Raw genomic sequence first — 27,267 nt, 5'->3', positions numbered from 1 at the left:
GAATTCTATACAGGTACCTGTGTAAGAGTTTTACCAAATTTAAGTCTACTATTGAAGTCCTGCTATAATGGGAAAGCTTTGTAAAAATATAGTAAAGTCCTAAGAGGTATAAAACCATATAGTCTTGATCTTATTCTTTCAGAGCCTTAAAAACTCTCTTGCCTTCACACTCTTTCCTCTAGCTGTGCATCCAGACTGAGAAAATCTTTTTCCAGTCAGCACCCATGGATGCATAGAACATTCACAGAAGAAACTACCTCTACTCTCACTCTTAATAAATAATCTCCAAACAATCTTATCAAATGCTTAGTTTTGCACCATCCTTAAGGCAAATTCAGCCACCTTAGAAGTTTAAAAAAACTTCATCTGTGACTTAAACTACACTCACAAATTTTCATTACAGCAGGGAAGCATCAAATTGTTCATTTCCTGTAGATTTTATATTTAGAGAAAAGCAGTAATTTCCTAGATCACTTCAAATTGATAGGATGTCTGTCACTTAAGAGAAAAAAAAAACTAAGCTCAATGACCTGCCACTATTTTCAGATACAATTCTTCAGCTGGCATTTGTGGTAATAAAAATTAATAGTTCCCACACCTTACATCTTTGGCATGCTTTAACATAGACTCAGGTGGATGTGTCAGTGTCACACAAACATTATGATATAAAATGCATCTTATGCAGTTTCAGCAATTTTTTCTCAACATGGACCGTAATGTAATTAAGAGAACAGTAATTAACTGATGATAATGCACTGGTGTTCAGTGATCTTCCCACAGAACAAGGCATTTCAGTATTTACAGATAGGAAGAAAATCTGTCAAGAGGTCAACTCCACCTTTACATTCTCTAAAAATGTTACAGGGAAAGGAAAGAGGGAGTAAGAGAAACTTGATAAAAATCCTTTGAAGAGTGTTCTCATTACTTATTCCTTGTACAAGTACCTACATTTGTCTAATAAAAAAAATAATATTGATTCCATATAAGATTTTCAAACTTTAAAAGGCTTCTCTCTTCTGAAAATCTGCCAGGTCCCTACACAACAGTTAACAAATTTCACCAGAGGGTGGCAGCCTGTTTCTACAAATAGAAGGAAAAGTCATTCTAAAGAATAAATCACAAAGACTGCCAGAGCTTTACTGGAAGAGCTCAGTAAACGTCACAAACACTGATTAAGCAGAGGGGCCTGTTTGAGTACCACAGTACTACTGGAGTGCTGCTAAACCCTACTCTACACCATTAAATTACTAAGGGATGAAATAGTCTCATTTTTCCAAGTCTGCTCCCCACACCTTTTCCCAATATCAATCCACTTAATGCAGCACTTCAAACACAGCAATACAAAGAATGTTGCAGCATTAGTAGACAAAGAGAAGCAAAATTAATAAGATAGAAAAAGTTTAAAGAATAAAAGATACTACTAAATGATTATTTCAACTTCCACCATCAGCTGTGGCAAATATACACAATGTAAATCAAAACATACCTTTAATAAAACACATTTTCATTCGCATGATCTAGGTGCTTTCTCCTGCTGTTAGACTGAGTTAAAGAAGATGAAGAAGTGTTTATTTTATTTCATTTTTCCAGTATTAATAGTGTCTTCCTGCTCTGCCCAGGATGAAACCTGCAGGAATTCAGTGTATTAGACAAGCTGGCTAGAAGGAAAAGAGGACAGATGGACAGAGAAGGAGCACAGCTTTTGAATATCACTGCCTGATCTTAGGAACAAAGAGTTGCAAATTCCTAAAGCATAGTGAAGTTTGGGCTGGATGAGCAGGCAGTGAGGTGGACTGAAAATGGGTGGGAGGCACTGAGTGCAGAGAGGCCACGTGGTGAATTCCAGCTGGAGGTCAGGAAGTGCCAGGGCACCCCAGGGTCAGTGCTGGCTCCAGCTCTGCTCCCAGCTTCATTATCCATCTGGATGACAGGGCAGATCACCCTCACAAGGTCACTGGTGACTGACATGTGACTCTCTGGGGTTATGATGCTGAGAAATGGCCAGCAGGAGCTCATGCAGTTCATCTTAGGGAAGCCCAAAATCTTCTCCCTAGTGAGGGATAACCCCATGCACTGGTGGCTGATGGCTGACCTGGAAAGCAGCTTTGCAGGAAAGGATCTGCGGGTCCTGGTTCACAAACTGGACACGAGCCAGCAATGTGGAAGGATGGCTCACAGTATCCTGGGCTGCCTTAAAGGGATGAGGACAACTCTTCATTCCCAGTGCTGCTGTCACTGTTATTATTCCAAGAGCTAAGAAGCTCCAGAAGTCTGGATTCCTAAGGATGTGAGTCGTGCAAGGCTCAGGTCCCTGCAGCTGCTCTCCACCTCGCAGCACAGCACCTCTCTGCTGCCAAAGGCCCGAGGCAGCCGTGTGCCAAGGGGTCACTCACAGCTCTGTCCTCTCCTGCCTTCCATCTGCTCCTAGGCAGGATTTGGAACTGTCCCTTCCCAGCTGAAAGACCTCTCTGGAGCACTTTCCCCTGCCCAGCTGCTATCTTCCACAAGTTAATAACAAGCACATAACTATTTCTCTGTATCCTGTGTGAAAATTGGTTATAATTGGTAATAAGGATTAAAAGATACTAAATTAAATAAGTGACAAAGATAAAAGGTTATTTTCTTTTAAAAAATCAAGAAGGGAAAGTTTGGCTATTTTAAACATAATGGAAGTTCCATTGAGTGTCCCATTAGGAATTCCTGCACCTGCATTTCCCAAAAGTGAGTGAAATGACTCAGACCAGAGCAGTTGAAAAACAAACTAAGAAATGCAATTTTTAACCCTTCATATCTGTTTGCTAAAGCAGCAAAATATCTCAGCTCCCTAAACCAGGTTGTGCATAGAAAATCTGATATGACTTCACTGTTAAGCAATTTTAGAATAATTTAATGTAATCTCAAAAAGCATTTACCCATATCCTAAAAAGAAATTGCTGTTATCTCTTGAAGACATTCATTCCATATTCATTCAATTGCCAGTTAAAATATTATACTATTTATCCAGAAAACACTGGATACATTGGTACACTGGATACACTGGTACACTGCAACAGACAAAATAAACACTAATATTTTCTTTTCATTTTGATCAGAATTTAACTGCAGCATGATAATAAAAGCAGTACTAAACTAAAAACAATGAAATTGTGTTCTGAAGGCTCTTTTTTTTTCTCATTCTCTATGTTTAGAATTTAACATTGCTTCTTGGGCTCATGTTGGGACTTTTTCCCTCCTTTCTGGGGAGACTAGAGATTTGAGAACAAAGCTGCTAATAGGAAACATATGGAAAAGTTCTGGAGTAAATGAAAATCTGACTTGAATTCCAAATGCCACGTATCACATACCACGGTCTAAATTATCTGCTAAGATAAGTGCAAGATTTACCCTCCATACTCAGTGAGTCACATGAGACAGAAGACAAGGTTATGTATGAAATAAACAAAACCAGACTTGCATGATATTTAAGAGACTTCCAAAACTAATCAATATTTTGAAGCAAGTTGGGATGTTTCTCAAAGCCCATGTGAGCCAGTAAAAGATTGGCTCAATGGAACATGCTGCCTTGCTGCAGTTTTTCATATAAAATATGAGCATTCCTGCCCAAGTGAACAGCCAGGCTCTGGATTTAACCACTGTGCTGCTGTGGTTGCAGTGGGAAGCCCACACAGCCAGGTTTTCCTATGCATGAACACTTTCCTGCCCCAAATCCCTGTCCAGGGGAAATGTGACAATGGTGAGACTTCTGGCACAGCAGCACTGGGGACTCAGTTTTGATGAGAACCTCACACATTTCCACAGGCACCCAAGCCTTGCCCCAAAGTCCCTGTGCAGCAGCAGGGAATTTAACAAGCCTGGATGCACCAGACTAACCACACATACAGAGAGCCCCTGCAGAAGTGATTCACACGCCTGGTTCATTCCATGTGTGCTACCCATCACCTGCACAAAGCTTTCCATCAGAATCAGGCAGAAACTCTGAAATCAACAGTTTCTACTCACAATTACATTTGCAGGAACTATTACAGTGTTCAGTCTCTGCTAAGAATGGAAAAAATCTCAATCTGTCAGGCTGCCAGAGGATGGAAAATTTCCAGGGGGACAGAGAGGGAGCAAGTCACAGATACAAGCATGGACTTGCCTCTTAATTCTTCAGCTGGTGTTATTTCCAAAAGCCGTTTAAACATAAAGACCAATGAAAATATTTTTCTTCCAGAAACACTTTAACTCCTTTGTGGAAAAAAATAATCTGGCCTGTCATCCCAAAAGACAGTATTTTATCAAAATTTATATCTTATTTAGGCCACCAAGAACATCCAGTCACCATTATTATCCTTCTGTCAGCTCTATCTTATTTTCTGTGTATTCTCCAGTGCAAAACAAGGAACAGACTGAATGAGGGAGTCACAAGTCTGTAAAAAGGGCCTAATTTTTAGCATGAAGAAACCACTTTTGTATTACCCTCATGAGAAGATGTCCAGATTCAGAAAGTGACAGAATAATCTAGTATTCTGCAAGAATATAAAAGCAACTGTCTATACTCATTTCTCCAACAGCAATACTGTGATGCAGCTTAATTATTACTTGCTTAAGAAAAATTTAGTGATTAATACCTAGAAATTAATAACTCCAGGAAAGCTTACTTGGCTTTTTGGAATGCATATTTTTCACTTATAGTTTAAGCTAATACATTCAGTTTCTATTTAGACGTTACCCTCCTGTAAATTAATATTACTGGTGTCTTATGTTTCCTCAGATATTAGATTTACAAGGAAAAAGACTTTTGACTTAACTCTATTAAAAAAAATACTAACAGAAAAAGAAAGCCAGATAACTTTCAGAAAAACAGCAAAATTAAATGTCAGTACAAAAGTAGAATATTTTACCCCCATAGTCCCTGACTGCATACTGCTGTCCTTTAATAGGAACCAGCAGGATCATCATGTAATAGGATGAATTTTGAGATGAAAGAATCAGGGTGCTTTTAGCAGCTATTTTCCATGCAATCACCTGGGCAGTCAATGATCTTTCTGACAAACTATGCTCCTGTGCAGTGGCCTGTAAATTTGAGATCTTTGATATGAAGATAAAATCTGCCACACGGAAGAAAACACTTCAAACCTCGCACCACCATCATCACTCCCAGACCCCAAAAGCACTTAACCAACATGCCAAGATATCGCTTGTTTTCCCTACCAGGACCACAGTTAATAATTATCATTTATAAACCCACAATCTTTTATTTCAGAAAAGCAGAAACTAAGTCTGATCTAAACCCAATCTTCAATATCCTTCTTATTGTTTCCCTCTAATAGATGGAAGAAAAAAAGTAGTCACCCTTTATAAAAGCCCTTTATCATTATTTATGATAAAGTCAGAAACAAAGTGAGTATTTTAAAAATATAAAATGTTTCTTACCATAAACTAACTACAACTCTTGGTGCTGTTTTCCTTGAGCGCGTTCCATTGGAGCACACATGTGTAAGGCAATATTTCATTACTCCTGTTTCAGGAATGCTTTGCTTTAGCAACACTGTGTTTTATGGATTCATACTGCTTCAAGTGCCTTGTGCCTAGGACAGAAAGGTTAATGTATGCTTCCCACTTGAATAGTTCCCTCCCAAAATCAGAATGCACAGGAACCTGAGAAGAGGAGAAAATGTGAGCATGGAAAACACATCTGTCATATTTGCAACTGCTTCGTAAAGGCACTGCTATGTCTTTCTAAAGATCTCAAACATCTCACCATGGCTAAACCCAGCATCTAGTTCAGTCATTAGCAGTTTGAAACAACTACCCCAGTCCCCATTCTGGGGCTGCTTTCACAACACACAGACTTATTTAGAAGTTTCAGCATTAAGCCAAGTGTTTGGCAAAGATGTGAAGGGAGATCTGGACAGCTGTCTTGCATTAAAACTGACATTTTTAAAGGGAGCTACTACTATTTGCTCAGTTCTGTTAAAGTTTAATCACTCAAAGCACTGATTTCTTGCCATTCCCTTATTAAAACCCAGTTAATATATTTTTTTTAATAATTGATTTTTTTAGAACAAAAACGCTATGAATGTTCATATTTCGGCTACAAACAGCTTTAGGCATTTACTCCACTCTTCAAAAAGCAATAGGACAAGGCAAGAGAAGGTGTTGGAAGCAAGACAGAACAAGGACACACTTGCCAGATTACTATGGAAGGTCTGCAATGCCCAGATCAATTTTTCCTCCTTAATTAAATGGAAAGAGCAGCTGTGGCTGCCCCATCCCTGGCAGTACCCAAGGCCAGGTTGAACAAGGCTTGGCTTGAAGCAACCTGGGGTAGTGGGTGGTCCCTGCCCATGGCAGGGGCTGGAACTGGATGAGCTTTCATCATTCTGTGATTCTCTGAGTGCTGGTTTAAATGTGAGCCTTGCTCAAATTTTCACAATATGGCCTTTTAAGGATCCCACAACAGGTAATAGAAGAAACAACTTCCAGCCAGAGTGATTGGATCAAAATAAGACCCCTCCAGAGCTCTGCCAAGGAGGAGCTGTTACTCACAAATTATTCAAACCACAGAGAAGCCCTTTTGATTTGATTAACTCCCATAAATCAAAAGACACATTTATTTTATATGTCAAGCACAAGCATCACTTCCAAAGGACCATTAATATTAAAGAAAGTCCAAACAAGATGGAGATCAAAATGGAGAGTAACCAAAGGAAATCAAGGGTAGAAGATTATATTTTTCCTTATGAGACTATGCCAGGGTACAGAATGATGTGTAATAACACCTGGTGTTTCTGTGAAAGCTTCCAAGTCACAGATTCTGGCTGCATAAGAACTGCACTGCAGGCCATATAGGCAATCTCATAACAGCACGTCAAGGTTTGTGCTAAAAGGGGAGGATTTATTCTCTTTAAGAAAGAAGGGATAATAAAAATTAAGAACCATATTAAGGTTGATGTTCAGTTTCCAGACCATAGGAGAGAGCTGAGCAGCTGCCTGGCAGAATCCGCTGCACTACCAGGCTGGATAGTTGTATTTGTTTGAATTTTTCTAGAGCAACAGGTATTTAAGAAAACAAACATATTCTGTAGTCATTGTAAAATCAAAGACCATCACTCTTAAACACACTCCAAAGAGTAAATAGGAAGTACTTTCCATCACGTACAAGGGGAAAATTACTGCTAATGCAAAACATTTTCCTACTCATGATCATTCAGGAATGCTTTGGCAAATAACTTAGACAACTACCCTTTATCCTTGCCTGGAAGTGCCTAAAAAAGCTTATAAACATATGGTTTTCACAGTGGATACAAACCTGAGAACAATCTGAAGTTGCAAGCACATTTTCTAACTCTTTAACCAAAATTGCAGGAAGTCCTTAGCTATAAACGAATGAAGCAAGCTAATGAATAAGGTATTAATATAAATTATTATGGTAGAATTCACATGATCTCTTTTAAGCATCTACCAGTTTAGGGCTCTAAGTCAGCAGTTCTGCTCAAAATAAATAAGTGCCTGCTTTGGAATAGAGACTCAGCTCCATTACCTTCCTCACCTTCCTCCCTTCCAGAACACTGTGGTCTTTTATTTACAATGTTTATTAGTGAGTGCAAGACACCTGTCATATACTGGGATAATTTATATAATTTTATATCAGACACAAAACAGGCAAACGAAAGAATCTGTTAAAGTTTGAGGTCCGACTGCTTACTACTGCCTCAAGAAAATGAATATACCTGCACCAGTAAACAGTGGTTGCAAAACCAGACAACTATTCCCAGAACTCCACATGGGAGGAAAACACAGCCCAAAGTCATCTTGGAACAACCAAAGCAGGCTGTATAAAAATACAGAGCATAACACAAAGCATATTTATTAAACAAGCTACTCAATTACTAAAAACACAAGTGTCAGCTGACAACAGTGACTCTCCTCTGCAGAGATTTATAATTTCATACAGTTCAGGGTATTTTAAAGTAATCAGACACTATTTGCTACAGATAATATTGCTTATATTATTTTTCAACTTGTTTTATTATTCCAGTGTAAATTGTTTATGACTACTTGTTACTGTGTTAGTAGAAACACAACATGATGAGTACACTACAACCCTATTTAGATACCTCTACTGTCCAAAGTAAAATCCATCTCTTTAAAAAAACCTTAACCTCTCCCAATATACTATTAAATCCTTCTTAGATTTCTAACCCAGCAATATATTTGAAAAAAATGTTACATCCCTCTTCTTCTGTTAGTCCTTCAAAGTCAACTATCCACTACCATAAATTGATATTGCCATACAAAAAACCTCACATATAAATTTGAATATGCCAGGAAACTTGATAATTTGCTTTTGCAGTACCAACTGTTCCTTGCACATGCACAAGTGTAACCAATCATCTAATGAGAGCAGAGCTTCCTAATATGTTGCTTCTAGATGCAATGATGCTTCTAGTGAATTCAGCCCCAAAAAATCAGTGTATCACTCTTCTTTAGTAGAAGTTACTCAATAATTTCCTATGAGATTATAATTAATTCCCATGCTACAAGGTCAATAAACTCAACTGTTTTCAGTTGCTCAACATGTTCTTCCCAGGAGCTCTTAGCAAAACAAAGCAAAACACTGAAAACAGGCTGCACAAGATGTGGATTGCCAGAGTTTTGATCTCATAATACCACCTACTAAATGGGAAATAAATAGGGACCACACAACAAGGTTCAGGTCAGAGGCAACAGAAAGCCGCACAGAAGGCTTTCCCTCCTTTGCTTTTTTAAACAGATTAGGCCTTGTCTCAGCTCTGTTGATATGATTTGATGGCCCCTTTTCCATAACCTTTAATAACACACGTGTCCACAGGGACACTCTCCTGGAATTACTTTCCATTCCATGAAGAGCAGAACACCACCAAAGGCAGTGAGGGCTTGGGCTGGGCTGGAGGCTCTGCAAGAGCAAAACCTTCAGCATCTCAATTTGCTGAGCTCTACACTGCAGTCAGTGACTTTTCAGAGGAGTTCTGGCACAGGATAAACAAATCCAGCAGCCACTACTGCCCCAAAGTTCAGTCAGCTGTGCCAAAGGCAGGCACAGGTAAGAAGGACCTTGGCAGATGATCCATGGAGTTCCCAGAGGCTGCAGGTGGCTGCTGACAGCAGTGCTGGCCTGCCACTTAAGGCCTGAAAATTGGAATGCCAAGAGCTTCTGTGCCTCCAGTGTGACTTTGAAGTGCAGCCCAGCCCCAGTGACATTGGCTGCAGCTGTTTCCTACCCACAGGCTTTACAAGGAACCAAATTACAGCCTTCACAATTCCTTGTTACATCTGACTATGCACTCCCTTTCTCACTGTGCCCTCACTCACAGGAACAAACATCACCAATTCTTATCTAAACCACAGAATTCCTTCAAAGTTGTCAGCTGAGGATTTTTAAATTTTGAGCTTGGGGCCTTTTCAGACATCTGATAGCAGGGCCAGACTTTTGCAATTCTATTAAGATTATGTTTGCAACACAGTCCTCAGGTCTAACTTCCCCAGCCAGGCTTCATTTGAGTTCCCTAAATCCTCTATAAACAAAATGCACTTTTTTTCCTTTATCGTTCATAAGGACCATTGTACATTTTGGAGAGAAAGGAAAAAAGAACTTACCAAGGAAAACCCACCAAACACAAATCTCAGAATCTTTTACAGTCAGACAATGAATATATGGAAAAAGCCCAATAATTGAAAATAATTTATACCTTCTTATTATCAGGGCCATTCACCTCAAGGTCACTGGTGATCTTTTCTACTTTATCCCAAGAATATTTTGACTAAAATTTGGAAATTTTAAATGTGTTCAGTAGACCATACTCAACTAGCTAAAACCCCCTAAATTAATAAAATAATAGAACAGACTTTCTTGTGTCTTCAGCTCAGAAACAAAACTGGAAAAGCTGACAAGTCTAGTAAGTGGAATACAGTTAATGGAGATGGTGAAATTCCAAAGATTTTAATTGATGAAAAGGATCCATGCAAGTTAAGCTAAAGAAAATAAATCAGCTTGAAGCCAGCTCAGACTTCTAGCTCGCCATACATGTCACTTCACATCAAAACTGCATAAATAAAATGACAAAAAAAATTACAAATCAACATTAAAAATAATTCATTCCAAAGCATTCTTAAAACTAAAAAACAAAATATGCTGAAAATTCAATAAATTTTTACAGCCTTTGAAACAAGAAGTTTTACATAAAGGATGCTAAATTTAATCCCCTCATTATCTGCCTTGTAAGGAAATTCCTGCCACACCACAAATGAAAATGAAGATGAAACCACACAATTTGACCAAGATCACAAAGTATAGACTTGTTTGTCTCCAAACTTTGCTCTTGCAACAAAACAGGAACTGAGTCTTAATATATTCCATGGCTAAAGCCACCAGCCTCTGAAGCTCAATATGCTTCAAATCAAGAGCTTTACCACAATTTTTCAAAGGACAGACTCTTCTGTCCTGCCATCATGGATTTTGAAATTCACCATGAGATTTTACATCTTCTAAGAGCTTAAGAGACTTTGGAACACAATCAGTAGTAGAAAACAATACAAAAATATCAGGTATGGAATTGGAACTCCGATTTTTATCTTTGGATAAAAAAGTTTTATGTATGTTTTACTTAAAACTGTTACTAGAGCAAAACTTCCAAAAATATGTGCCATGTTCTTTGTCTTGTGCTTAAAAAACACTAAAACTTTGTAGCAGCCATAATATTTTACTAACTGGTCATAAAATCTTGGTGGGGCTTTTTTCATCTCTCACTGTGTATGTATTCTATTAATGACTTAAGAAAAAAATAATTACTGCTTTTGATTTAGTGGTACAATGTAGCTATTCAACTATTTGTGGCACCATTAATCAAGGACTATGGAGTTTTAATTTCTCTCTTTCAACCTCTCCCTTATATTCTGCATTCCCTACACAAATACATGACTGCTTTAGTTTATTTCTAGTATTGCCAACTCCTACAATATCACTTTGGTAATGACTTCTGGTGCTTTTTTTTGTACTCCAAATGTTAGAATTACATATGAATTATCTTCTTAAACTAATTATTGTCCTCAATATTTGAGAAGAAACTTGAAAAGGCTGAGCAAATCATCAGCCTCATGAAGCTCAAACACCAAAACCATAAACTTACTACTACATTTTAAAAGAAAAAGAAAACCATAAACTTACTACTACATTTTAAAAGAAATTATGATACTTGTAAGGTACTTTTTAAGAAGAATTTTTAAGAACAAGATTCTTCCTTGTGAACAGATTTTGAGAAAAAGTAATTATTTTACTAAGCCAAAAGCATAATTAAATGCTTTGGATAAATCATACACTTAAACCACTTCACAAAAAAAATTCAATTTTCTCAATTTTTTGCATATATCACAGGTATTTAAGTATCATATAGCAGCAAAGGCAGATAACTGTACCTTCTTTCTTTAATTCCCCTTAAAATCTAAGAGAAATATTTTTATTGAGTAAAATGGTTTATGTTTCATGTCATAATTACCCTTTGCACAAGATTTATGCTCTTTCTATGCAACTTAGCAAAAAAGATGTTGGAAAGTTACTGTGAATGCTCAAGTTTTTAACACCACCACACTGACAGCACCGTACAGAACAAATCTTTTGCAGGAAGGAGACAGGACATAGACATTGCGGAAGGAAAATAAGGAAGATGTTTATAAAAGCTTATTTACAGCACATGCTTCCCCTTGATTTTGGTAAGGTTAATTTTTTTACTCTTTCTTAACTTCATCCTCAGAGGACAAACTCTTTACAGAAGTGAATCACTGCAGCTGAACCCGCACAATGAACTAATAACCTCTGTAATCATTTTTGAAGACTTATTCTCCTTTTTTTTTTTTTTAAATGGGAGTTGGTAACTGAAATAATCCTGCCAATTATATTGAAGGGATTTGAACAAAAGGAGAAATTGCTTAATAGCCTTATGACACAGCATCTACGGCAAGTGATGATGTGGCACAAAGCAGTTTTTTAAATTTTACTGGCAAATCAGAAGAGGGGCCACAAGGCTGTTATTTTGTGTTGCCTTCCCACAAGGCTCCTTACCACAAAATATGGCTTAGACAAACCTTTTGTTCCTCCAGCTGGTTTAGGCTATGTCTTAGATGATTTCACCAGCACAGAACTTGCTGCCCTCTACAACCTGAACTTCTCAGCAGTCCAAAAAGTAAGTTTTCTTGGTAAGCAGGAATAAAATGAACTGATTGTGTTATTTTTCAGTGAAGAGTGATTAATGCATGTTATATAATATTTAGCTTTCAGCAAGTAATCTGCTTGCAAATACAATTACTGAGCTCTGACTTGATTACAGATGGTAAAGAATCAAGCTTCTAAGATTTTCTATTGTTTTTTCAACTCTGTAATGATGTGTTTTATCACATTGTGTGCATCTGACCTGTATTTCCTGCTGTCAAGTTTCACCTGACGTGAATGTTTTAAAGCTAGTTAAATTCTTAGAATTTTTTCATGAGGAGGTATCAGTGTCTCAGTGCTCTGAGACACAACCTGCAAGCCTGGCAGGACAGTTCCTATTCTGCCAGTAAGATACCCAGCTACAGCCAAAGTATCGAAATGTCTCCCCAAAACCAGCTCCTCCCTTTCCATTAAACCTGGAGAAATGGGAGACTTTGGTATATATTACTTCTTACTCATAATTTCAGCTGACAGGATGAGAGCTCTCCTCACATTATCCATGTGACAAGTAGATCAATCCTACAACGGCCTTATTCCTCAAAGTGAGAAGACTTACCTGAGTTGCCCCCCCTGGTTTCTAAGGACAATTGTGGCACCAAGAACAAAAAATATTAATTGGAAGTTTTGTGACATGGAGTAGAAGTGCTGAGAGAATCGAACCAGAAAGTGAAGCTCAAGTTCTGGACTGCAACTGAAGAGGGAGGCATCAGAAGGGAACAAAGAGCATGAAATAGGCAAGTGGGACAGACTGGGATCTGTTCCACAAAACCAGAAGGCAGTCATGGGAGTTAGAAACAGATTTTAGATAGACACCAACTGGACTGATTAGGAGATATTCTGATATACACTGCCTGAAATGTGAAACCCAGTGAATTCCTCCTGAAGCACAGAATTCCTTCTCAACCCAGCACAGTGCAATTATGCAGCACTGTGGTGTAAGGCTGCTCTGTGTCTCTGCTAATTGCTTAATTAGCTTGGACATCCCACAATGCTGCAGGGATATGGAGCCCCTGGCTTTGCAAAGGACCTACTGCAAAGGACCTACTGCAATCCAGTCAAACCTGGTTTTAAGGTTTTCATCAGTTATGAACTGCATTCAAATGCAAAGTCAGATATGCAGGTTAGGCAATGCCCCATGGTGACATCCAGCCCCGGCACACGCAGGCTGTGGCACACAGCACTACTGCAAGGATGCAGCAAATTCCAATAGTTTGTTACTGCTTTTCTTCTTAGAATTCTCTCTTTGCTGTTCAGTTCATAGACTACATCACCCATTAGGTAATCACCACTAGGAATCACCAGAAATGACTACTTGTCTCATCTCCTTTGTTACTGAGTGTCCAGTAAACAAATATTGACAAAAGAGTCCCTTGGGTATGAAACATACATAAAAAATAAGAGAATGATTGCTTTTCTCTCTCTGCTTCAGGGTATACTGAGCAAAGTCTCTTAAAATTTTTCCATGACTTCTGTGGTTTGACCTGCAATGTAACATTTTGACTCACTATTGCTTAAATTGAACAGCTTGACATGATTCACAACTCTCATTCTGCCAAATAACATGGTTCCTTTGACTGCATAAAGTACTCTAAAAGGTTAGACTGACTTTGAGCATCAGAAATTTGACCTGCAAAATGATTGCCTTTCACAACATCAGGATTTCACCTCAGAAGGGCATTTGGAAGGTAAATTAGTTGACATCTATAAAGAACACATGATTACGGAAGCAGAAGAAGACTACAAAGAAAACTTACCCACTAAAGATTTTATACCATGTGCATGATGGTTGAATTGCACTGGCTTTAAATACATGATGGGAACAGAAAAATCACATTATATGAACACAGTACTAAGTCAGTCATGTTTTGTGGAAAATAGAAAAAAACCACAAAATGACACAGAACATACAATTTACAAAGCCACGTAAATTTCTATTTTACATAATGCACAATATTTCCAAGTAATCTATTTCAATGTTGTTGTTTTTTCAAAATCACATTATATGAACACAGTACTAAGTCAGTCATGTTTTGTGGAAAATAGAAAAACACCACAAAATGACACAGAACATACAATTTGCAAAGCCACGTAAATTCCTATTTTACATAATGCACAATATTTCCAATGTTGTTGTTTTTTTTTTTTTTAAACAATCCTGTTATGGTATCCTTCAGTACCAAGCACAGCACAGACGGAAAACTGTTCCTTGCCTGAAGTCAGACCACAAAACTTCTGTTTACTTCAAGGACAGATTTGTTTAAGTTTTTAGGTGGAAGGTACAGATCAGAACTTGGGTTTCCTAGTAATGTCACAGACAATGTTGCCAAAAAAAGGGATTGATCTATTTACTTCATTAGATATTGCTGCTATTTAAAATTTCTGTGCTATTTACTTTATAACTATCTAAAAGTTAATGTTTCTTCTCATCAACAGGTCACAACATATCAATTTAAATATGGGGATTCTGAGCAACCTATCGATCCTCCAGCTACTCTGCACTGCTTTGGTCTTTTGTCAGTATGAAGACTATGATTTTGAGGATGAATATGGTGGGGAGCCAGATCCTCAACTTCCATATTACTTTAACCCAAACCCCCAAGCTGAAGTTCCTCGTTTTCCTTTTCCAGTTGAGTGTGCCAAAGAATGCTTTTGTCCACCAGCTTTTCCCTTATCTATGTACTGCGATCACCGGAAACTCAAGACAATACCAAACATCCCCAGCCATGTCCAACAGCTTTATCTGCAAAACAACAACATTGAAGCTGTGCCTGCAGGACCATTCACTAATGTTACCTTCATAAGGGAAATTAACCTCAGCTACAACAACATTAAATTCCATATGATTGACCATGGTGTTTTTGCCAAACTTTCACACTTAGTGCAACTTCATTTACAACATAATGAATTAGAAGAATTTCCATTTCCTCTGCCCAGCTCTCTAGAGAGACTCCTCCTTGGTTTTAATAAAATTTCCCGGTTACCTGCAAATGCATTGGAAGGATTGCCCAACATGACCACGCTTGACCTTTGCAATAACTTACTTGACGACTCAGTATTCAAAGAAAAACCCTTCTCAAACATGAAAAATTTAATGCAGCTCAACTTATGCAACAACAAATTACAGACAATGCCTCCTGACCTGCCACCATCACTTCGGCATCTTTCTCTTGAAAATAACTCCATTTCTCATATTCCAGAAAACTATTTCCACAGACTTCCCCATATCATTGCTCTAAGAATGTCCCACAATAACCTGCAGGACATTTCACCCAACACCTTTAATCTACCCAACCTTTTAGAACTTAATCTTGGACATAACAAATTGAAACAAGTATTCTACATTCCAAGAAGTCTGCAGCATTTGTACATTGAAGACAATGAAATTGAAAGTAGGTGGATAGTTAAACTTTGTAAAAAGCAATAAACTTAGTGGATTTTGGCATTGGTCATGGGAGGAGTGCGGGGAGAATATCATCTTATATTCTTTGGAATACAACATAAACACATCCTCAGTCATTTGAGACTAATTTGAAATTAGAGAGGATTTAATTTTTGAAGCTTTCCTTTAACCACAGTGCTTTGTAAAAGTTAATACCAGTTTTTCATGTAACAGCTAAATTTTTTTTTGAAAATTCCTTCTTATTTAGCAACTGATAAAAACATACAGAGAAAATGAATAATGAAAATATTTTGTTCTCATAAAACAGTAATTACAAATAGCTTACCTCACAACCTTATATTTTCCAAGCCCCCAAACTGGTACCATTGTCAGTTACAAAACCGATTTACAACAAAGAGAAGGGTTACATTACTGTGCGCCACAAAAACATTTTCTATTTTAGATTTCAAAACGTAAATTTCACTTTTGCAATAGGTCTAAAACATAACCGCTTTCTGCATTTTAATTCATATTTTTCACTCTCTTCCAGACATCAATGTTACTGTGATGTGTCCAACTCTGGACCCACTGAACATCAAGCAGTTAACCTACATACGCGTGGACCAGAACAAGCTCACAAGCCCCATCAGCACCTACGCCTTCTTCTGCTTCCCTCTCATCAGAACCATTTATTATGGAGAGCAAAATGTCACTGTCAGCAGGCCAAGCCAGCTCAGAACACCGGTGTTCCGGCGCTTTCTAACACCAGAGGAATTCCAGGAAGCAGAAGACAATCATGAAACACTCAATCAAGAAACCGAAGAAGGTCATGAAACAGAAGACAGCTATTTTCATCCTTACTATCACTGAAGTAATCATTGTTAATAAGTATATGTGGAAACCTCTCATTAGTCTGGGTCATTCATATCTGTCCTAGAGCAATTGGGCAGTTTGGGATATTCAAGAAGCATTTATAAAGTGGAGATAAGAGTTTAAAGTAGGTAAATGTCCTATTATTGGTGTAGTAAAAAACAACATTAGGAACAAAAACCACTCATCTGAGCATTAGATAAAGGTCTGACACATAACCTGGGTTGATGATGGGCTCACCTTCGGGTGAGCAGCCAAAGTAAAAAAAAAAAATTGACTTGAAATTCTGTTCTAAAGTGATCTAATTGCAAAATGATTAAAATATAAATCAGTGCCATAATTCAACAGGAACAAGTGATTAAGGCAAAAAATCCATCCAGCTCTACATCCTAATGCTGACAGCAGTAGGAAAGAGATGCACTAGAGAAAAGGACAAGAGATTGAGATTGCAAAATATCTCCACAAGGTTCCTCCAGAAATACAGATATTTCTTCTTCTAATCTCTAACTGAATGAGGACATCACAAACATGGAGCTTCACACCTTCCCCATATTATGTTTCAAGTGTCCTTACAAGCTGTATTGTAATATTCACTTTTTTGGATGTCCTTTAACTATCAAGGTCTTTCAAAGGAGATTTCAGCTTATTACTAACACAGGCAATAAACAATCTTTCACCAAGCTGCTGGGATCTAGGGAGCAGCATGTACATTAACACAACTGAACCATTAGCATTTATATTTTTTCTTTGCTTCAGCCCATGTTATTGTAGAACCCGCATAGAAATGTAATGTAATCTTTGCATTTAGAATTATTCATCAAGAAGGACAGGTACAAAGAAAAGCATTGCAGGCTTTTTAAACTATTAACTTAACCATTAATTTATCCCTCTGCACAGCTAATACAAATTAGTTGTATTCTGCTTCAAAGTACAATCAACACTGCTTTAAATAACCTGAAGAAAACGCTGAGCTATGCAATTTTTTTTTTATAGCTTATGCCTAGAAACAGATCCAGATAACTACAGGAGAAGATAACACTATAGAGCACTTTATTGTCTTTTTTAATCACTTTATTTTTCAGCACTTTTTCCTTGATAGAGCTTTACTAGCTGTGAGGGAAAAAAAATCCCTGTTTTCAACAGCAAAATGAAATTTTTGCAAGTGATAGATCCATACATCATACTACCAACTTTGCATAATTTTATGTAGTCTTTTCAGTTGTCCAGTGCTTAAAGTACAATGTAATCAGATTTCTATTAGGATTTAAGAAGCTAGACAGGTTTCATTTTTTATCTTAGAATTTCGGTTATTTTTTTAGGCCCATATTCGTATTTATGGTTTCTTATGTATCAACCCAAACATTAAGAAAATGAAAATACTTAATTACTTCTTTTTAAGAGAAAGATTTATTGTAAAGCTATGAATAAAAAACTTTAAGAATATATATATTTAGACTTTAAGGACAACTGGTTGTAAGAATTTGTGTACAAAATTTATTTCATTGTTATTAATGTGCGGATTTTCAGCCAACTAACTCAAGAAATCTGCTCCTCTCTCCTTCCTGTTTTTCTTATCTGCATTCTGAGCAGATCCAGTATTCATAGCAAGCTATTTTATGGTCACCTCACAAATTCACAGTGCTACACAAATTCACACATGCTACAGAATGTCTGCTTTAAAAAAAAAAATTATTAATATTTCTCACACTCAAACACCTCTGGGTTTCTGATAAAAGAACACATGCATGTATTCATTCCTTAAGTATTCAATATCATTTATGCACACTATATACAATAATTTAGATATATCTATAACCTTTTTGCTTTATTAATACATACATTTAGTATATTAACCTTTCAACTATTTCAGATTTTAAGTGAATGGTGCACAAAATGCAAATCTAAAATAAGAGGCTTTTTTGAAAGGCTTACTCAGCTTTAAAAATAAAAGAACACTATCCTGCTATAGTATGAATATTACATCTTTTATCACAAACTTTCTGCTTTTTAAAGACATTTATGAAACAAAGCTTAGCTTTAAAGTAGAAGTCAAAATATTGATGTTATATACACTTCTCAAAGTCAAACTGGAAATTACTGAAAACTTCAGAGCTGCCTTATTACACTTGACTCATTTAGGCGGAACATGAAATTTGTATTACAAGCAGAACTATTATAACTCACTTTTCTTTCAATTAATATTATCATATAACCTGTAGCACAGAGGACACTTATTCCAGAAAGGCTTTTACAGTGGACACAGAACTAAAGACTTGGTAGCCTTAGAGGAATGAGAATTATAATAAAGTACTGGATTAATGGATATCTAGCTGGGTGAAATTTGCTCTGGTAACACAGGGGATACTGTCTGTAAAAGTCATGATGTTTTTGCCTTCCAAATATCTTGGAGTTCTCTGGGAATCATGAAGGATACAGAAAAGGGAGATCCCGGTCCAAACAACCTATAAAAATTTGTAAAAGTTTTTAAGGAAATTAAGTTGCCACAGATTAAAAGGCAACATCACAAACAAAAATAAAATAAAGTATGAGAAACAGCCTAAGAATAAATGGTCAGTTCTTGCTGTGGAGGGGAACCCAATGATGGGAATTTTGCAGAGGGCCTGTGCTGGAATTTATTCCATTTAAAATGCTAGCAAGAGATAGACAAACCAGGCTGAGAAGTGAGATGCCAACACTGAGTGCTAAGTGTTGCTGGAGAAAGGCTGCAAAAGTCCTCAGGATGCTAAAGCAGCCAGTGGAGCTCATCACAGTTAAATGAGAAGTGATGTCCATGGAAATGATGATCTTAGTTCCACATTAAAACTAATGAAGGATGACCTCACCAACATCACTCAGGGAGCAAGACTCAGAAGTGCTTTAGTAGCAATAAGTGTCCAGTGAAAACTGGCTCAGCACCCAGGAGTCACAAAAAGGAAACTCAAATGTAGAGAGTAACTGCAGACAAATGGAAAACAAGACACTGCCATAAATCTGTAGCTCACCCAGACATTAAATGCAGTATTGATTTCCAAAGCCTCAGGTAGCTGGTGTAATTACAGAGGGCATGATTGGAAAAGGATTAGAGCAAGGTCACCCAAGGTAAGGATTGGCTTCTACATCAACAACATGGAATGAACTAGGGCTCAGCAAAGAGATGTCTGAGTGGGATACAGAAGATACCCACAAAATTATGAGTTGCATTGACAGCAAGGGTCTGGGGATCTGCTCCAGTACAAGGGAAGGAGCCATCAAATGAAGCTTGTATGTCCCATGTACCCGAGGACACAGTGGATGCAGCAGCAATTTTAGACATGGTGTTAAGACACAGACAGTAATTGTGTTCCTTGGAAGAGATCCTTTAAAGGTTGCTAAATGAAACACAGCAGGGACAAAAGTACTGAGCTGAAAATAGCTGGAGAATGGAAGAACACTTGAAGACAGGATAGAGACAAGGATCATACATCATTGTTCTATTCTCTGTCTTCCCAAAGCATCTGATCATGGGCATTGCTGGACACCGGACATTGTACACTAACCTTTATTAATTCCACACCAGTTCTATGTTGTCACTATCCTGAACCATGGTAACGTGCTGGGTCTGCTCCTCACCACCATTGCCTTGAGACAGTGTAAAACATACTTGCTTCATGTTTGCTCTGGTACTTACTTACAAACTATACAGTTTTTTTAAAGCAGAAAATAGGTTCGTAAACTAAGAACTAAACATGCTATTTATTTCATCAGTAACAGCAAAACTTAACAAGGAAATAGCCTAATGAGTTTGTTTACAGCACAGTCAGACAATACAGAAAAAAAGCTTGTTCTGAGTTTTAACTCTGCATCTCCATGAGCAATTCAGGTAGAGTGCCAATCACCAGAAGTTATTATAAAAATCAACAGAAAGAGAAATAAAAGTAGTTTAATCCAACTCTTTATATTTCTTTCTTTAGCCCCAAAAAAGTAGAAATAGGTTTTGCTTTTTCCCGATAAATATTTTTTACACTTTGCTTCAGTACTCTGATAATAAAAGTTACATGGATGAGGACAGAAGCTCCTTTATAGAAAACAGACATTTTACAGTTCACGTTTCCTGACTTAGTTTAACATATTCACATTCCACTTTTACAATACAAATCCATTTCCTTCTTTGTTGCTCAACCTGATCATTGTGAGCTATAAGCACAGGCATTTTCTATCTGAAAAGCAGGAAAGGGGAATATACTATATTTTTAACAAAAAAGTACAATTGAAGAGATTTCACTATCATTTTCCAGTACTGCTGCAAGAGTATGAACTATTCAGCTATAATCCAATTTGTGTATACACTATTGCATCTTATGGAACTCAACAAATACAAACATTTTTAATGTTTTAACTGTTTTGCCCAAAATTTATATTTCCAACAACCTAATTAATTTAAAAGGAAAATAAACAGAAACACAACCTTGTAATTCATTGCATTAATTCATTATTGACAGAGAGAAAAAAACCCCAAACCAACCTTTCCCTATTATACAAGTACAATGCAAGGAAAACAGATGAATGTGAAGATGAGCCATGAACACAGTAAAGCAGATGCTATGAACAACATAAGGAACAGATGCCTGGAACACTGAAGTAAAATATGGATAAGGCCAATGATTCTTGGAGCCCTGACTCAAATGTCCCTGTGGACATAGTAACAGCTCTCAACAAATGATGATCTTGCCATAAGGAAGTAATGCCAATTCTGGAAGGAATTCTAAGAAATTGTAATAAATTGCAGTACGTTGGCTTTTGTTTCAGGATGTAACTGATGTCACATAGAAGAGCTCAGGAGAACATGTGTCCAACAGAGAGGTCTGGGTAAATAGACAGCACTGTTACTCTGGTTATCATTTGTATTTGTTAACCATAGTTTGATTTCTGTTTAATATTATGCATGATTTATGCAATGTGCTTTATTCATTTATAACACAGTAACTGATAAAAGTTTTTATTTTCCAGAAATGCAAGAAATAAAGGTAATGTCTTCAGCCTTAAACAATTCTGATTATAAATCAGAAACATATGGAAGGATGTTCATACAATCACTAGGTCATTTTTCAGCTCTCTTCCTTTTGCAGCTGGTGGCCCTAACAGTGACCTAAACTGATTTAATTCACTGAGCCTTGGAAATAGTTGCAACTTTTCATAAAAATCTGGAGGTGTTTATGCATAACTATTTCATTTCAGGTACTTCTTTATTGATTCTGAATCTTGAAGAATGTTCTACATTTTCTCTCTAGGACATGACATTTATTTTACATATAATACTATCTGTGAACTCTCCTCCATCCCTCAAGGATGCTGAGTTGGAATTGACTTTGCTTTACACAACTACTCTTCTACAGCACCACCTTCAGTTTTCAAACCAGTGAAGAAACCAGGAGATTGCTCCCTCCTCCCTCTGGGATACTTTTAGTTCCCAGAATAAATGCAACTCCATCATCATTACTGGCATTAAACTGGCTTAAAAGCTATTTTTACATCCTCTATCAGGATCTTAAAAAGCAAAAGGGAATGAAAGAGTCTAGAAGTTTCATATGATACATTTAAGCAGCAGCAAAGAGTTAAAAGTAGTTTTAGAAAGTAGAATTAAGCCCACATAAATATCAAAAGAAAAGACTTGTGTTTTAGAAGATAAAACTTGTGTAGAGAACCATTCCAAAAAGTTATTTATTTTAGGTTACAAAAGGAGAAAATAAGAATAGAACCATCGAGTTCAGTTCTAACATCACTTAATGTTTTTGCCCTCTTTAACAGCCAATCTCTCACTGCTTGCAGATTATTATGTACATGTTATCAGGCTGGTGCAGTAAGTGTCTTTTCCTCCATAAAACCTTCTCTATTATAATTACTCCAATCCAGAGCAGCTGGTCAACATTGTGAAGTGTTTAAATCACACTCTACACAAGTTATGCCGAGGAACCTCCAACATGTTACCTTCCACATGAAGCAGAAATATCACACACAAAAGAAAATCCAGCATTGTGCCCAGGTCTATAAATACCCAAGAATCTTTAAGAGCTTTCCTAATTTGTCCTCATCTCATTCTTTCCTACACAGATGTCTGGCCAAGAGAAGACACGGACTTGGAGCATTCTGTGTAAGGGATTCCCAGCACCCACCTTAAGCACAGGTCAGCTGAGCAATAACCCACAGTACTTTTTTTCAAGAACACTTATAAACAGTAAAACTCAGAAATGGCAGAAGTTGCCAATATCATCCTTTAGAGACTGTGATACAAGATGAAAGCCAAGGTCTTTAAGCAGCTAAAATACACTTCTTCTGTCTAAACACAGAAGAAACCTGAGTGATTAAAAAGAATCTCAGCTTTGGTTTATTTCATAAGGAATATCTTGATAGCAACTTTATGGGACTCTCCCTAGCACTGCCTTACAGCCTCATTAACCCCTGCACCCCAGAGGTAAGGTCCTGTGTTTTTCCTCCCCATTTTTCTTTTTCCAGTGCTCTGTCTCCCACTGCAAAACTACAAGTCCTTATGGAGGCAGTGCCAGCCCTGCCCCCATGTAATTCCTACAGGAACCTTGGAGAAGTCATTTCCAACTTGTCTTGCACAGAGCAAGTCTACCCCCATCTCTATCAACACATAAACTAAATACTAGATTCTTTCCCAGACTCTGAAGATTTAGCCAGCAACATGTATAGTCTGGATAGTTACCCTCATTTCTGTCTTGCTCTGCTATGTTTTTCCTACTTCTGCCATCCACACCCATCCAGCTTTTTACTTTTTCTCTCCGATTCTTTGTTGTCAAACAACAGAAGAAAACCTTGGGGAACAAATTTTACACTTACTCTGTATGCAACCCTTTTCACCTAAAACTAAGTTTTCCTGACAGCAGAATCCAGAGACCAGAATTCAATCCCATTAATCTGGTTTGGGTTCTATCCACTACAAGAAGTCTTGTGGTTCATTTACACCTTCAGCTACACTTTATGTCCTTACAAAATGTCAGGGAAATGACTACTGTTCCAATTTAAGTCACAATTCTATGTCAACAAAATTAGGAAAAATAACCTTTTAAAATTACTAACAGTCAGTACAGCTGAAAGTATTTTGTGGGGAAATCAGTCAGTGCAAATGAGACGTCATAGGGAAATCAAAAAACACACCACAGATACATTATCGAGACCCTCTTCAAAAACTGGAGCTCAATGAGTTAACAACACTCAACTAGCAGGCTTAGGTTTCCAGAAAAGAAACCACCTTCCAAGTACATTGATCCCTCTAACCAGAGTCCAAGCAAAAGACACTTATACATCCAATTTCCAAGCACTAACAGTGCCTAGAAAGCATTCCCTGCTTGCCAGGGTGTTTCCTGTGAGCTCCCCTACTGCCAATGCATATGAACCACATATTTCATCTCACATGATTTGGATATTTTGGTTATTTCTGTTCACTCTGAGCAGGAAAAAAGCAGTTGAAGGAAGCAATACTCCTCTTCCTTGTTTGCAGACACGCGTACCACCCCCATCCTTGTGCTGATCTGAGCATCTGGTACACGTTCAGATAACAATTGGTTTTATCTGACATTATCTGCTGATATATTTTCTTCTTTCATGACAATACTGACAAACTATGGGACAAGGTTACAACTTTATTTGGCACTGTGAGCTACTCCTTGATGGCATCATGCCAAATGAACTACTTAACGTGTCCCTCTTTGAATGCATTTGTAAGGAAGCATTCATGAGCTTCTGAGAGGTGCCTCCATTGCAGAGAGTACACACACGACAACCTCCCTGTGATAAGCACACAACTGAAATCTTGTGACCCGGATGAACACAGACTCTTCATGTTTTGTGCAGAAGCTGTTCCTGAAGTTGTCTAAAAATTCAGAGCCTCTTCTCTTGCAGATCAAAATAAACACATGTTTCCTTGAATGAAGACTTCCTACATTTTCAAGGCCTCATTTATCTAGAAGTTTTCCCTCATTTCTTAAAATTGTTACATGTAAGGAAAAGATAAAGCTATTCCTAAGATATTCTGTGTAGCTGTGAAATCTAGGATTTCCGTACTTACAAAATAAATTATCACAAAACTATAACAAATATATTTAATATTTTATATCTTGCTTTCAGCTTCAATACTTAGTAGTTTTTTTTCCTTAGAATAGTTATCCTTTGATTACATTTAAGCACTGGAAACATTTGGATTTTCCAGAGACAGAGGGAATCCTAATGTGGATGTTTGGCAGCTGGGTGGCAGCTGGAAAGGGTAAGTACAAAGCAGAGCTGTGTCATTACTTCCCAGACAGGCAGGAGGGATGCTAAGATGGTACTGACACTGCAATTTAACCACTTCCAAACTCCTGGTGTCATTGTTCCAGCAGAGGAGCATCCAATGGGATTCAGGGCCCAATTTCCATTATTCCTGAGCCTCTTCCCTTCACATCTCCATTTGATCATCACAGCATTACCCTAGAGCAAGCTTCCAAACTATCACATTGTTAAACTTGCATATGAACTAAGCTACAAACATTTGTATAAAATCCAAATGAGTTCAGAAACTGGTGGTATTATAAACTCAAAAAGATTTTAGACAGCAACTGGCTGTAGTCACACTGCAGTTTTCTACAGATATTTGGCTGCTAAACAAGGCAGCATTTAAAAGAAAACTTAACCAAAAGGTCCACAGTTTATCACCAGTATTATTCTAGGAAAAAAAAAAAAGAAAAAAGGTATGACGATAAAAGAGAAATGTAAATCTGGATATATTCCCACTAGATTTTATTGCTACATACTTTTTAAAGACTTGAGAAAGCTACTCTATAAACTTTCAAAGTTGGTCATCTGTCTTCCATTTGTGCTGACTGCCAAAATTCATAATGAGGAAAAGGATGGGGGAGGAAGAAATGCATTACAAATCCAGAAAACTGCTGCTCATAGTTCAGATGGAAATTCTACACCTGGACAGTGTTCACTGAGTTATCTGCAAAACTGAAGCAGAACTTTATTCAAAGCAAGTATTCTTTATGAAAATCATTTTTCAATAAACTAATAAGTCAATTAATGAAGGATTTAGACCCTGATTGTCTAAAAATCTCAGCACAAAGAAATTCCAAAGAATGTTTTTCCAGAACTCAGACTGAAAAGTTTCCATTTCATAGATAGGTAAAACTTCTCTAAACATATACAACTTGTAATAAAACATTTTACTATTCACAAAATGTGACTAATACAACAGACGTGTGTTTTGGCTCTACCTCTGTCTCAGAAAGCAGCTGCTTTGTCTCTAGGCTGAAGCATTTCACAAAATGGATAACACATGCCTTATTAGAGACCTCCAGTTTGCACAATTAATATTTCATTTACAGAAAAAGCCTCAGCAAATATAAAGAGCAAATCACCACAAAGCAGAAAGCTGCCATTTTAACAAGGAACACCAAAAGTAGGATGAGCTACACAGACTTTTGCAAATGTTATGCAAAGTACAACCCCCTGCTCCAGGATATTACCTCTCACCCTGGGAGAGAATGCTGCCAAAGCGTTTTTACCCCATGGAAAGCACTTTCCAGACTGTCAAACTTTGAGAGAGAATTCAGTTCAAGAATTTGGATGTAATGCACAACTTGAATCTAAAGTACATTGACAAAGGGATAACTATAGATAAGGATATCTGGTTTTTCATTGAAGAGCTTGGAATCTGCTAAAAAGGTAGGTGGACTTTTTTTCTAAAAGAAGATTAACTTAGAGCTTAAATAAAAATACAGTTAAGAGGAGAAAAATGCTGTGCAATGATTTATTTTCTAAAATATTGCATGCATGTTTGTAATTTTTCAAAGATAATGTCTGCAGCCTCTTTCCCTTTCTTGTCTGAAAAGTGCCCAACCTGTATAATATTCAGAGGGTATTAAGTTATCTTCTCTTGTTTAGTCTGACATGTAAAGTAAAAGACAATGACAAGGTTTTGATATAGAGCATTTAGGTTTGAAAACCCTTATTCTGACAATAAAGAAAAATGCATTTGAACCTCACATATTTCAATTAGTTAATCTACATGCATGCCAAATATTTAATATTAACAAAATCATCTCACTTTTAACAAAAATAAACTGGGAAACAAACAAGTGCAACTAAGAGAATATTTTCCTTATTTGTTATAAAATGTTTATTATTTCCCAGTTTCTAGTAATGTTAAGAACAGGTTTTATAAAGTTAGAGTCTAATTAAAGGATACCAAGAGTTAAAAGTTGTTCCATGTTCCTTATGTGTGAGAAACCACTGCCAACAAGTACTCTAGGCTTTAAATATTGTTTTGACGGATTGCATTTTCATTTCCAGTCCCAAAGAAAGTGTTCTCCAGAGTCCAGGCACGAGCAGATTTTCACCAGCTCACTGAAAGCCATATACATCGTTCTGGGCAACAATGGAGACTTTGCAGGCTACTTTTTTTTTGTTTGTGTTTGTACCTTTGGTAAATCCAGCACCACCTCTACAGCAAGAATCACTCCAGTTCTATGACTATGCTACAGATGCTCCCATGGAAAGCCAGATCCAACAAGATTATGAAATGCAATCCGAGGATATAAGAAAGGTATTTTATTTATATTTTCTTTTTAATACTTTTGACTAAAAAAAGCATTATATGAGAAAGGTGTTATGTGCATGGATGTGAGTTTTATGGAGAAGTCCTAAAACAGACAGGGAAACATAAATGAGTTCAGGCATAGGGAAAGCCACTCAAACGAAAACCACAAAAAAAAAAAAAAAAAAAAAAAAAAAAAAAAAAACAGTTTTATAAGGCTAT

General features: G+C 37.1%; 3 protein-coding genes across 3 annotated transcripts in view; 2 read left to right on the top strand and 1 right to left on the bottom strand.

Moving 5' to 3' along the window:
• LOC120514109 (centromere protein P) overlaps nucleotides 1-27,267 on the bottom strand; it is a 115,423-nt gene that overhangs the window by 64,528 nt on the left and 23,628 nt on the right. The window lies entirely within an intron of this gene.
• On the top strand, nucleotides 12,065-19,187 carry OMD (osteomodulin). Its single transcript, XM_039734238.1, has 3 exons — nucleotides 12,065-12,200; nucleotides 14,660-15,615; nucleotides 16,156-19,187. Exons 2-3 carry the CDS (start codon nucleotides 14,682-14,684, stop codon nucleotides 16,473-16,475), a joined length of 1,254 nt encoding a protein of 417 aa, XP_039590172.1. The 5' UTR covers nucleotides 12,065-12,200; nucleotides 14,660-14,681; the 3' UTR covers nucleotides 16,476-19,187.
• The window catches only part of OGN (osteoglycin), a 12,634-nt gene continuing 11,290 nt past the window's right edge, over nucleotides 25,924-27,267 (top strand). The window contains exons 1-2 of the mRNA XM_039734240.1: nucleotides 25,924-26,174; nucleotides 26,802-27,054. Of these exons, the coding sequence (XP_039590174.1) occupies nucleotides 26,887-27,054 (168 nt within the window). The 5' untranslated portion in view covers nucleotides 25,924-26,174; nucleotides 26,802-26,886. The remainder of the gene's footprint in view (nucleotides 26,175-26,801; nucleotides 27,055-27,267) is intronic.

This window comes from Passer montanus, unplaced genomic scaffold (genome assembly GCF_014805655.1).
Source record: "Passer montanus isolate IOZ18808 unplaced genomic scaffold, ASM1480565v1 scaffold9, whole genome shotgun sequence".
NCBI lineage: Eukaryota > Metazoa > Chordata > Aves > Passeriformes > Passeridae > Passer > Passer montanus.
This window is presented reverse-complemented; position numbering and strand designations above follow the sequence as displayed.